We start from the raw sequence: 12,388 nt of genomic DNA, 5'->3' as shown, positions 1-12,388 counted from the left end.
GAATCTTTGTAAGACTATCTAGAAAATGTTACTGTTAGTTGTTCTCATCATGTTGTACTAAGATAAGAAGATACACATTAGTCATTGAACTTAAAATACATCTAATTTCTAAAAAAAATTACCAAAAATACGTGTGAACGATTGAAACATGTCAAAATTTTAGCGAGGTATTGAGCATTTAATATTCTTAGATTCTCTCTTAAGGTATTTAACTGAGCAGATGGCACCTGTACGTGTTGTGATCTTAAACGGGGGATTAGAGTACCAACGTTAAAGATAGGGATTACGTTTAGGGGTGGTTCGGTATGGGATTCCATACCGAAACCCTTGTCCCGATTCCCAAACCGAAATTTTTGGGAATCCCAAATTCAATACCAATCCCAAACCAAATTTTCGGGAATCCCAATTTTCGGGAATCCCGAAATAATTTCGGGATTTCGGGACAAATCGGGAATCCCGAAATGTTTTTGGGCTTTTGGACTAAAATTTGACATATTATGTTTTTGGGCTAAAATTTGACATATTATATTTTTAGGCTAAAATTAAGCTTCAATCTACCCACTACCCATTAAAGTAGGTTGAATATTAACCGATTTACCAGTAATCATCTTAACATTTACACCAAGGTTAAGAGCCTGGCGGATGGTTTCTGCACTATCATGTCTTGGAGGGTCGAAAAGAGGCAACAATCCAACGAACTGCCATGGACCACCAGAACCTTCTTTTGTTTTCGCCGGCACTTCCTGTAAACATATACCAATCACAATTATAAGCCGGTGCTCTACTTCTTATAAAACTGAAAAAAGTGCAAGAGATGCTAAAAACGTCAAGGTTGAGTATAAAACCTGTCTAGCAACAGCCAATGACCGAAGCCCACGTTCAGCATATTTGTCAATAATGGTAAAAGCCTTCTTCTTGAAATCTTCTTTGCAGAGGCAGAGGTCCAAAATCTAATTACAGAAATCAATTCATTAGTCTGTGAGTATGAAGTGCACCTCTCTAATACCAGCTCGGGCCTGCGTATAAATGAATTCATTAAGATGAGCATATCCATTGAAAATTCCGTCCCAGAATTAATGAAGAATCAATTATAGGGCATACAAGAAAAGTTGGAAATGATTTATACCTCCTTTGGGTCGGCAAGCATTCCAACCATAGCAGCATCAATGGCATCCTGGTTTTCAGTTCTGGATGACCTTGCAGCTAGAAGAATGATATGATCTTTCTCCACACCCTTTGCAAACACCTCAATTAAAAAATAATATATATATATATAATATTTATTTCTATTCGGTATGGGAATACCGAAAAAATGGAGATGTAATCCCGAATCCCATACCGAAAATTTCGGTTTGGTTCGGGATGACATACCGAAATTTTCGGGAATTTTGGTTTGGGATATTTTTGGTTTGGGATCGGGATTTTTTCGGTTTGGTTTGGGATTTTTGGGATTTTTTTCCAGCCCTAATTACGTTGGAGAATTTTCTAGCCATCACTTTTGCCCAAGTCCACGTCCACGTTGTGCGACTTAGAATTATACCCACAAAATAGCACCGTTACAAATCAACTCAGAAGGAAAAAATTTGACCTCCATTCAACTATATGCCATTGTAGCCGATTTTCTCTCTCTTTCGGCATCATTGTGAGTAAGTTTTCTAATTGGACGATCACACCGTTACATAGTATTATTAATTCAAATATTATGACTTATATTATGAGTGAATAACAAAAGAAAAATTCTTCAAAATCAATCGATAATAGTTAAGGTGTCATCGATATATCAGATTGGTAATTATGGAACTCATATGATATAACGTGAATAAACTGATAATATTACATGACTGTTACAATAAAAAACATCAAATTATTAAGATGAGATTCACGAAATCTTTTCTATCATGACATCAACACTATTATCTGAAGGGTGGTGCTAGAGACACCATCTTCTTAGACTATATTTGTAGACCACATGATGTGGCGGTTGTTAGTTAAATTCGTTAAAAATGACAACCATCAACCGCCACGTCATTTGGTTTACAACCTATTCTACAAAACTCAAACTCATACATGATTAGCACATTAAACACCAACATAATTAATCCACCATTTCCAAATCTAGATAAAAAACCTCGTATTAATTAAGATCAAGATTCTTTTTGCGTCCATATTTCGTTGGTTGTTCATGCGTCATGACTCATGACTCAAGAGCTAACCTTAATCAACCTACCCCGCCTCAATTAATCCGAAAAGTATATTAATTAATAATGTAATTGAGACTAAGAGGGTTTAAATTCAATTATTTAAAGATTAGTTTAAGAAAATAAAGACCAGCGTGCTTGCCCTGTTCGGGGTTTATGTGGATAGACATTACGTGAGGGGATGGCCATCGTTTGCCTGTCTTTTGCAAGTCAAAAGGTCATAAAAAATGCTGGAAATGTTGTTTAGTTTGGGACTGAAGGGACCAGGGGGGGGCCTAATATTGCCAAAGATTTGAGGCATGAAAGCAGCAGCTAACCCTACTTCGCGTTAGCTTATCAGATTATGTTCTTGGTGAGCTCTGCATCTCTTCAGCATGGAATTCTAAGTTCTAATGATATTCGAGCGGTGTAAATGTCGGTTCAGCCAGTTGACTAGGAGAGTATTCTACTCGATATCGATATCAGAAACTCAAATAAGGGCTTAGTTAACTTTGCAAACAATTTAAGATGAACGTGTACAAGAGTTTGGTCATATAAGGATAGAAGGACTTCAAAGAATGGGTTATGTTTGTTTCAGTTTCTCAAATCGCACTCTCTGGGTCTAAAGCCATGGCACTTTTAGGCTTTTTAGTCAAAATGGCCTTTGCAATTTACATCTCCTCACTTTGATCTTTGAGATTGTCCATCATCAATTATTTTGATCATTTCGTGAAAAAAGTCCATTAAATAAGAATAAAATGACCAAAATTCCCTTAATTTTTGTCAAATCATTTTGGCCCATTATTTATTAAATTGAGAATATATTTGTCATTTTGATCTTTATTTAACACAATTTTGCACATAATGACTAAATGGTGAACAATCTCAGAAACCAAAGTGATGTGTTATACAAATCTTCAGGACCATTTTAGCTAAAAAGCCTCACTTTTATTAAATTGATGTGTCATATGTGACCAATTCTACGCTAACAATTTAGATGAAATTGTGCAACAGAAAGCATCGGTTTAGGAAACCAAATCTCCATGCGTACCTTGTTTTAATCAAGTTAGCCCATAAAAGAGTCCCGCACTAATCGTATCACCCATGCATGTACTGCCAAAAGACCCCTATTAATACCTAATACATACCAATATCAGTCAAATTGATTCATAAGATTAGCATAACTCCTTACCTTAGTTCATAAGATTTAAAATCAATAGGACTTAGTCCCTATGTCTATCCGTCATTAATTATTTTGGTCAATTCGTAAAAAAATCTCCAGTAAATAAGAATCGAATGACAAAAATATCATCAATTTTTGTCAAATCATTTTAGATTATTGTTATTAAATTAAGGGTATTTTTGTCATTTTCATCCTAACTCAACATATTTTTTTTTTGAAGTAAATAACCGGCATTAAATCGCATTTTTTATACAGCATCTACGGACGACATTTAATCTTAAACTGCTTCATGTGCTTGTAAAGTATTAACTTAATCTTAAGACATGAATCCATGTTCCTCAAGATCAAGCCCATTGCCAATGTATTATATCAACAATTTTACAAAACTAAGGCCCAACAAATTTGACACACATAGCGGGCCCAGTACGGCTCAAGAAGTAAATCCAAAAGCGATTCTAGCAACATAGGCAAATGAAAGACGCATTACCAAATGATTTTCCGCAAAGCACTAAACACGATTAACATAAACTAAAAAAAACATTATATTAAACAAAATATCCAACACATTAATGCCATGAAATTATATCCGATGAAAAAAAACAAAACAAGATAGTGCCCGCAATTACCTAAACAACGCAAACGTAAATTTCAATATCCTCTAGTTCAACTATGAACCATAGTTACTTAATCATCAAACAAACTGAAACCCATTTCCTCGTCGGATTCCTCTTCCGGCTCGGGCTTCTTCTCTTCCTCCTTAGCAGCTGCTGGAGCACCTCCTGAAGCAGCAGCAGCAACGGGGGCTGCAGCAACGGCAAACTTGCTCGGGTCCTGCATTGTTAACCCACAATTAAATCACTTGCCAATAAGAATTAACTGAAAAGAGCAATGACGAAGAATAGATGGACACTAACAGTTGAAAAATAGCACAGTACCTTGAGGAACTCCTTGACTTTCTCTGCTTGTGGGAAGGAATATTCGGTGGCAATACATACTGCCAACACGTTCTTGTAGGCGTTGAGGAACATGTGTGGTGCAGCTGCAAGGGTGGGGTATGAGATGGCCAACGCCAATGAAGTGACCATTGAGACACCAGAAGCAAACTTCTCCATGAGATCATCCTCAGTCAGATTAAGCACCTCTGGGCTGAAGACGGAACCATTGTCATACACCATCTCAACAACGAGACCGTATGAGAATGGCCTGATTCCAAGCTTTGCAAGGAGGGCAGCCTCAGAAGAGCCAACCTTGTCTCCCTTCTTGATAAGTTCAACAGGGGTAATGATTTCGACAGTTCCCTTGTTAATCTTAGTGGGGATGTTGAGAACCTGAAATGTGAAACATGCAAGTCAGAACTACAAAATCCCCAAAAGAGTGATCAGTGTATACCGTGAACGACCGTTATAACACACCTGGAAGAAAGAGGTCTGAGATGGGTCAAGACCAGTGTTACCAGGAGGAACCACCACATCAATTGGAGCAACCAAACCAACACGAGCAGGGGCTCCAACCTATTCAATTAAAAACATCATACAGCTAGACATTAGATATATGTAGTGAAACATATAAACATAACGGCTTGATTGAAAAACTAACAAAAATTCATCATGAGGCAAACTTAGCTCAAGCACGAGCAATTTCATATTTTCAAGGCAATTCTCAACATAACCATGTAAAATATTAAAACTCTACATACTCAACTTCTGTTAAAGACATACTCAAGAAACATAATTTTCAAAAAAAAAAAAAACAAACAAATGTAGGTCTCATGGCCATGCCCAAATAGTAAAGGCAGTGACACTGCTCCACAAGGCGATGGGATATGACAACACCGTCAACGGAGGAGCTCCCAACTAAAGCTGAGAGGACCATCAACGCCAACAGCAATCTATATGCAACGTTAACTTCCGGAATTTACAGGCATAAGTAACCTGCTCCGTTAACTTTTAAGTTAGGGACGGATCAATGTCCCCCTTCACAAATCCACAACAAAACCATTAAAAGTTTGTAAGAAAAACAAAAACACCTAAACATACGTAAACAAAATCGACACAGAATTTGTTGATAAAGCATAGAACCGGAAAACACATATGCGGAGTCTAAAGCCTAAAACCCTGGAAAGCATTAAATTACAGTAACTAGCACTTCCCGTTGCATACTTCATAAATAATGCAATACAAACCAGTACTTAATCACATTTTCCAAACAGTAAATCCAGTACAAATTTATCAGCATTATAAATCCTTACAACAATTCAAATGCAAAAAAACTGATAACACAAAGTCGAAACAACCCGAAATCGAATAATGCTTACCTTGTACTTGGCAACCTCTTCGCTCACTTCCTTCAGGTCACCCTTGGTGAAAATCAGACCGACGTTGCCCTAACACCCAAAAACAACGCAAATCAGAAAACGAACGTATAAAGAACAGATCAGCATGCAGAAACGCGGCGAAACGTACCACAAGGAGGGGGACGAGGTTGAGGTAGGCACTGTTGCCGGTCTTCTCCGCATGGATCCTGACGGAGCGCTTCATCATTGTGTTCTTCCCCATCAGAACGACGGAGTCGCCGCGCAGCCCCTTGCGGATGTTCTGGAGCTGCTTGGAGCCGACGTTGTCGGCGGCGACGATGAGGATCTGGCCATACTCGTCGAGGAGGGAGCAGAGTTTGGAATCGTAGGCGATCTTCTTGTCGGCCTTGGAGGGTTTGGGGGCCATTGCGATTAGTGTTTGAAAGATTAGTGGAAATTGGGGGTTTGGGAGATGAGAGAGTAAGACCAAAACCGAGGGCCAAGACGAAGCGGCGGCTCTGTCAAGGCGGACAGCGACGGTGCCGTCCCTTTAACCTCTCTTTTTACTGAGAGCCTAGGGTTTTGGAGGTACTGGGAAAACCTAGAAAGCTTGGAGGCGGGTGGAAGTGGAAAATGGTTGGCTGTGAGTCTTATATAGTGGGGTGGAGGGAAGGAGAGGAGAGGTGGAAAGGGTTTGGCGGTTATGTAAACCTAGATCGGACGGTTGTTATTTAGTTTTGTTCTTGGAATCCGATGGATCCCGGATGGGCCGTTTTGGTTTAAGTAATAACTTGGCTGATAGGGCCAGCCCAAGTGACAAAACGTTTGTTGAAACTTTACCCTATAAAAGGCCCTACAATAAATTGCGAATTTGAGTTCGATTTTTACAGTGAGTCGGAAAATTTTGAGTTTGATTCTAAAACTAAAGGTTTGAAACCAAACTTGAACATTAGGTTTAGAGTTAGAGATGATGAGTTTTATTGTCAAGCACGATATACGTATTTCTTGAGTTTGATATGGTTCTCACAATTATTAAACTTGCAATTCCTTGGCATAAACATAAGTTGCAACGTGAGGCCCAAATCATAAAATTACGATTTTAGTTTTAATTTATTTTTTGCAGAGATGATATTTACAGTGTGATTCATAATATGAACGGTTGTGATCATAAGCACAAAGCTCTGTGATTAAAACACTAAGAGTTTTGAGTAGGAGTTTCTACTCATCTTTGAGTAGCCAAGTATTGTTCTTTCCATACGATGATATTGATGTATCTCTTAATACTTCAGCCATCTCCAACTGAAGGAGGGCTAAATGGCTCCTTTTAGTCCTATGGCTCTACAAGAAATTATATTTTAATGAACAGTGCTAAACTGTATTTTATACCATCTCCAACCGAGGGGGCCAAAAGACCATGGGCCAAACATAGGCCTTTAACAAAAAATCATTTCTAACCAAGGGGACCAAATGGTCATAGGCCAAACATAATTTATTATTTTAATTAAATTAATATGGTTAATTAAATTAAACTACCATATTAAAATAAGGTTTTCGAACATATTTTTAGTGCCACTTGTCGCCAAATGAATAAGCCTCTAGATTTCTTATCTTTATATAATCTCAATAATTTGTTTGATAGGATTTTGAGTAACACGTGTTGCTAATGTGAGTAACTTTCCAGATTTCTTATCTTTATGTAATCTCAGTAATTTTTCGAATAAGATTTCAAGTGACACGTGTCGCTAAAGTGAGTAACTCTCTAGAATTCTTATCTTTATGTAATCTTAATAATTTTTCGGATAAGATTTTGAGTGTCACAATTGTGCAAATTTTAGATATGATTCTTATTTACATGGCACTTTTTATCTTCAACTTTCAATGTTATAGAAATGGTGTAGATATTTATAGGAAAAAAAATTATAATTTTTTTTAAATTCGTCCAAAAAAAAAAAATTCAAATTCCAACGATAACGTAACGACAGCATGACGTTAAATAGCTAGCGTCATGCTGACGCCAGGTAACCGTTGGCATTCAAATAGGCTAAGTTGGAGGGTGGGCAAAATGTCAAGTTTGACATTGTGGAGTTGAAGGGCTGGCTCAAGTTTGACATTTTGGCACTAGAGGGTTGGACTGAAGGGCTAGTTGGAAATAACCAGCTCGTTGGCCTGATTTGGGGGTTTGGGTTCGGTGGGGCCCACAAGCTTTTTGGCCTATCCTCGGTTGGAGACAATTTTCATGTCATTCTGAGCTATTTTTAGCCATATGGTCCTTTGGGCAGGTTGATTGGAGATGACCTTTTTGTTAATGAATTTCTTCAATTAAATATTTGAGTGAAATATAGGCATGAGTGCTGACATGGCTGAAGTTCATTGGCCATAGAACGTCAAGGGACCCAACCCCAAACTCTACCCTTGCAGGAAGCCATCTCTGCCGAGCTCCGGTTCGTAGGTGATCCAACCACCCCCAAACCGACCAATACGTATATCTCCCTCTCTCACAACCAATTTTCACCCGAGGCTTGTCGTTCCCAATGGCCTCCACGTACCGTGATCGGACCTCCGAGTTCCGATCACTCTCCCAGACCCTCCAGAAAATCGGAGGAATCGCAGCCGTTCATCAAGCTCAGAATTCCCCATCTCCCTCCAAATCTCCCGCACCCGCCTCTTCTGGATCTGAGTTCAACAAGAAGGCCTCCCGGATCGGGTTGGGGATCCAGGAAACCTCTCAGAAGATCGCACGGCTCGCCCAGTGTATTTTCCGTTTCCACCTCTCCTTTTAATTTCCGCTATTAAATATTTATGACTTCATTCCTAGCTGTTTGGTTGCCGAGAAATTGTAGGAAAGTTGCAAAATTTAAATATTTAAGTTGGATATTGATGCATTTGTTTACTTTTAACTGTTAAGAATTCAGCTAAGTATTGTTCAAGAACTTCAAACCAACTAGCTGTAGGAAAGTTTAGATCTTGGTATGAGCTAAGGTTTTAGAGCTTTGAAATACTTTCAGGGATTGATTGCTGATTAAGGATCAGATATGAATCATATGATCAGATTTTTAATTGAGTTTTCGAACTGATTGTACTGCGTTTGAAGAATAATCTTGCCGAAAATTTTGCTTAGAAAACTCAGGGCCTGGGATTGCTTCTGGAAGGGGTTAGAAGTGCTTCTTGGTCATAGAAGCCCTTTCTGGAGAAGCCCCTGAACGGTGCTTATTCAGGAAGCACTTCCCTTGAATATTTAATAAAAATTTCAACAAGTTTCTAATGGAAGCGCTTCTAGCAGAAGCGCTTATGAGTACAAGCACTTCCTCTAGAAGCAATCCCAAATGAGACCTCAGTACTGTAATTGGTGAAATTTCTTTTGCTATTGGGTTTGGAATCACTTCGGAACTTTATTGGCTGGGGGAGGTTATGTCGACCTAACAATTGTGCTTGCTGTGCGTTAATCTGCAGTGGCGAAGAGGTCATCAATGTTCGATGACCCGACTATGGAAATCCAGGAATTAACTGCTTTGGTGAAGAATGACATTACAACACTGAATGTGGCTCTCACGGATTTGCAAACCATTCAGAACATGGAAATAGCTGATGGAAGCTATTCCCAGGATAAGGTTGTTCATTCAACAGCCGTTTGTGACGACTTGAAAAGCAAACTTATGGGGGCAACCAAACAGTTTCAAGATGTGTTAACCATTAGAACAGAGGTTAGTGCGTCTTTTTTGTACTACACAATCCATATGTCTTATTGTTTCCTTACGGTTCTATGATTTTTGTACCCTCAGAACATCAAGGCTCACGAGAACAGGAAGCAGATATTTTCCACAAATGCATCAAGAGAAAACCCTTTTCGGAATCCTTCAAAAACTGTGACCGCACCTGCTCCCTGGTCAACTCCCTCCAGGGCACCTAGCAATTTTCAAGCATCACCGTGAGTATTTCTTATTAAAAATCAACTAATATTGAAGTCTGTATATGTTCCGATGGTAGGCCTTCCACTGTTCTGGTGCCGGTAATTTATTCATTGTTTCCCGTCTTTCTCTCTCTCTCTTTCCAGATTGCCATCGAAGGATGTTCAAGCTGGCAACCAACTGAGGTATGTTGGCTCCGGAAAAAAAAATGAAATTTCTTATTCATCTCTTTTGGTCATTGCCGTACAAATACCTCTGGAACACTGCTACATGCATCATGCTTGCATATGAACTTCATATACTTCCAACCATAAATATGATAAACTCACGTCCTTGCAGTTTTCTTTTTTTCCATCATTTCTTCATGCCTGAAGTACTTGTAGGAGCCATAGATCTAGCTTCTCCCTTTTTTCTCTGGTCCTCCATAATTACAGAGTAGATGTACGTATGGCTGCCAAATCTGCTACTAAAGACTATCACCTATAGTTTCAGCTGTCTTCTTTCCTTTTAGAAGTGCAACGTTTTCTCCTTTACTTCCGGATAGCATCTAAGAAGGCAGCATCTGGTCTTTGTCTACTTGGATGATTCCTCAATTAACAAAAATCCATAAATTACGTGTAAAGCAGCCACTAGGATAGGACTCGTAGTAGTTGTGTCGTGCAAGTAAATTTTCTCTGTTCTGAATTTCTGATATTGAAGATTTTGTTAAGTTCCAAAAGTACGGTGTTAAATTGATTTGGTTTTCCGAAGATCTATTTATAGATACATGTTGATGGAAATTAACTGCTTATTTTAAACGTTGCCAAGTCAGACGAAGGTTAGCTGCAGATAATCCTCCATCGCAGCAGATGGAAATGTCCATGTTACAGCAGGTAGTTCCACAGCAACAAGATTATACACAAAGCCGGGCTGTTGCTCTTCACAATGTAGAATCTACGATTACCGAACTGAGTGGGATCTTCACACATTTGGCTACCATGGTTGCACATCAAGGGGAACTCGCTATCAGGTTTTCTCTTTTTGCTTACGGAACCATCAAATAGTGTCGTGTTTGAAGCTAACACTAATGCTAGATGCACTTTTCATAGGCTTGTTCATGGTATGTTGTCCTGAATCTGTCTTCTTGGTGTGAGCAGGATTGACGACAACATGGAAGAATCATTGTCAAATGTTGAGGGTGCACACAGCGCTTTACTAAGGAATCTCACCCGAATATCATCAAACAGGTGGCTTATGATCAAGATCTTTGCCATTTTGATATTTTTCCTGATGGTCTTCATCTTCTTTGTGGCCTAAATACGGCAATAGAATCCTTCCTGATGGGTTATTAGGGTCATTCAACTCCGCGTGTGGTTATTTTTTACGAAGTTGGATTATTGAAAGTCATATAGGGTTCTTTGTTCTGTATACTTGGTGGGCATCCGGTATGCCCATTTTTCGATTCTCGAGTGTTGCTTGTACAAGAATTACCATTCGTTGTAGCATATACGGTTAGATCATTGAGCAAAATGTTATGTATCTCTGTATCAACTGAAACAGCTTGCCATGTTTGTTTGAAAATGAGAAATAAAAAATTTCTCTAATTACTTTTCGTTTTTGTTGCTCAAGATAAACGTAAATATTTTCAAATTAAATCAACAATCTGTCTTGTAACTGGTTGTATGTTTCTTGCATCCGGTCGAAAATAGTTGACAATCTCTTTGAAGGCCCACCAACCTAACTCCGCATGTGACTATAAAGCTACAATTTTGCGTATCTTAGTTAAAGCGATAAGATTGATTGTACCAACCATTTATACCAAAACATTGGAAATTTGGAGTAGGAAGTGGAACTTTAACTCCTCCCACCCACCTTTTATACTTCAATCAAATGGGTTCATACTGCTACTCGGTAGTCGGTACACTGCTAAGTCAAGGCAGGACCTTCAATAATGTTCCAAGCTTTAGTCCAAGTCATGTCCCACATATTGCAAAAATGACAATAAAGCACTTCCTGGTTATGTCTGTTAGAAAAATCTAAAGTGTTTCTAGCTCATAGAAGCGTTTTTGGAGAAATACCTCTCTGACTGGAAACGCACTTGAGTAGCGCTGATGGGCATAAGTGCTACTTGCACGAGCCCTAGGTTCAGATTGAGACCTACTTGATTGTTACAATTGGAAGCTTTGGCTTTTTAACTTTGTGACCCACACACATGTTCTGCTACACTGATTGTGTTGCTCTATGCGGCAGGCTCTAATCAATATTTTAGTTCCAAATATCTTAATTACGGTTAATGCATAAGGCAACACACTCGCAGTAAGATAACGGTACGCCATTCATCTCATTGAGAGTGTCGGCCTATGAGTGCGATGTCTTACGCAACGCAGATGCCAGACAACCGTGCCCAAAAATTTGATTGCGGTTTTGCTGAAGTGGGAAGAGTAACGGAAGTCAGAGCAAGCAAATGAGAGTTCAGAAATCGGGAAAGGGACACAAATAAGTGAGGTCAAGTTGCAGCACAGTTTCCGTGAGCGTTAAAAACTTAAATGGATGCAAAAATGATGGGAGCCATTTGTGGCAGACAAAAATCCAAAATTCAAGTCTCCAAGTCCATGATATATTTCATATAAGATTGGGCAGGTGGTGGAAGGTGCCCTTTGAAAAGACTTGTGCAAACTAACACATGGTCCGTGGAATTTAACACTGCTAGAGCAGTAGGCTGATGGTTCTCCAATATCAAATATTCTCATATAGTCATATGTATCTTCGGTTATACAGCAGAATCTTCGCTCCGATACGGTCAACAGTAATTAGATATTACCTCCTTCTCAGCGGACACAGAGATAAACTC

The 12,388-nt window shown here is 39.0% G+C and overlaps 3 protein-coding genes across 3 annotated transcripts; 1 reads left to right on the top strand and 2 right to left on the bottom strand.

Moving 5' to 3' along the window:
- Positions 1–554: 554 nt before the first annotated feature.
- LOC148699032 (plasma membrane ATPase-like) lies at positions 555–1,232 on the bottom strand. Its single transcript, XM_088689788.1, has 3 exons — positions 1,127–1,232; positions 846–950; positions 555–743 (listed from the first exon to the last, which is right to left on the bottom strand). The coding sequence occupies exons 1-3, from the start codon at positions 1,154–1,156 to the stop codon at positions 555–557; spliced, it is 324 nt and encodes a 107-aa protein (XP_088545914.1). The 5' UTR covers positions 1,157–1,232.
- Positions 1,233–3,878: 2,646 nt separating this feature from the next.
- Positions 3,879–6,352, bottom strand: LOC137719658 (large ribosomal subunit protein uL10). The gene is made up of 5 exons (XM_068458694.2): positions 5,823–6,352; positions 5,675–5,743; positions 4,773–4,871; positions 4,296–4,688; positions 3,879–4,191 (listed from the first exon to the last, which is right to left on the bottom strand). The coding sequence occupies exons 1-5, from the start codon at positions 6,078–6,080 to the stop codon at positions 4,045–4,047; spliced, it is 966 nt and encodes a 321-aa protein (XP_068314795.1). The 5' UTR covers positions 6,081–6,352; the 3' UTR covers positions 3,879–4,044.
- A 1,712-nt stretch (positions 6,353–8,064) lies between these two features.
- On the top strand, positions 8,065–11,149 carry SYP31 (syntaxin of plants 31). The gene is made up of 6 exons (XM_068459772.2): positions 8,065–8,404; positions 9,104–9,354; positions 9,433–9,578; positions 9,705–9,743; positions 10,370–10,567; positions 10,695–11,149. The coding sequence occupies exons 1-6, from the start codon at positions 8,185–8,187 to the stop codon at positions 10,852–10,854; spliced, it is 1,014 nt and encodes a 337-aa protein (XP_068315873.1). The 5' UTR covers positions 8,065–8,184; the 3' UTR covers positions 10,855–11,149.
- The last annotated feature ends 1,239 nt before the right edge of the window (positions 11,150–12,388 follow it).

This window comes from Pyrus communis, chromosome 1 (genome assembly GCF_041283825.1).
Source record: "Pyrus communis isolate YQ-2024b chromosome 1, ASM4128382v1, whole genome shotgun sequence".
In the NCBI taxonomy this organism is placed as follows: domain Eukaryota; kingdom Viridiplantae; phylum Streptophyta; class Magnoliopsida; order Rosales; family Rosaceae; genus Pyrus; species Pyrus communis.
This window is presented reverse-complemented; position numbering and strand designations above follow the sequence as displayed.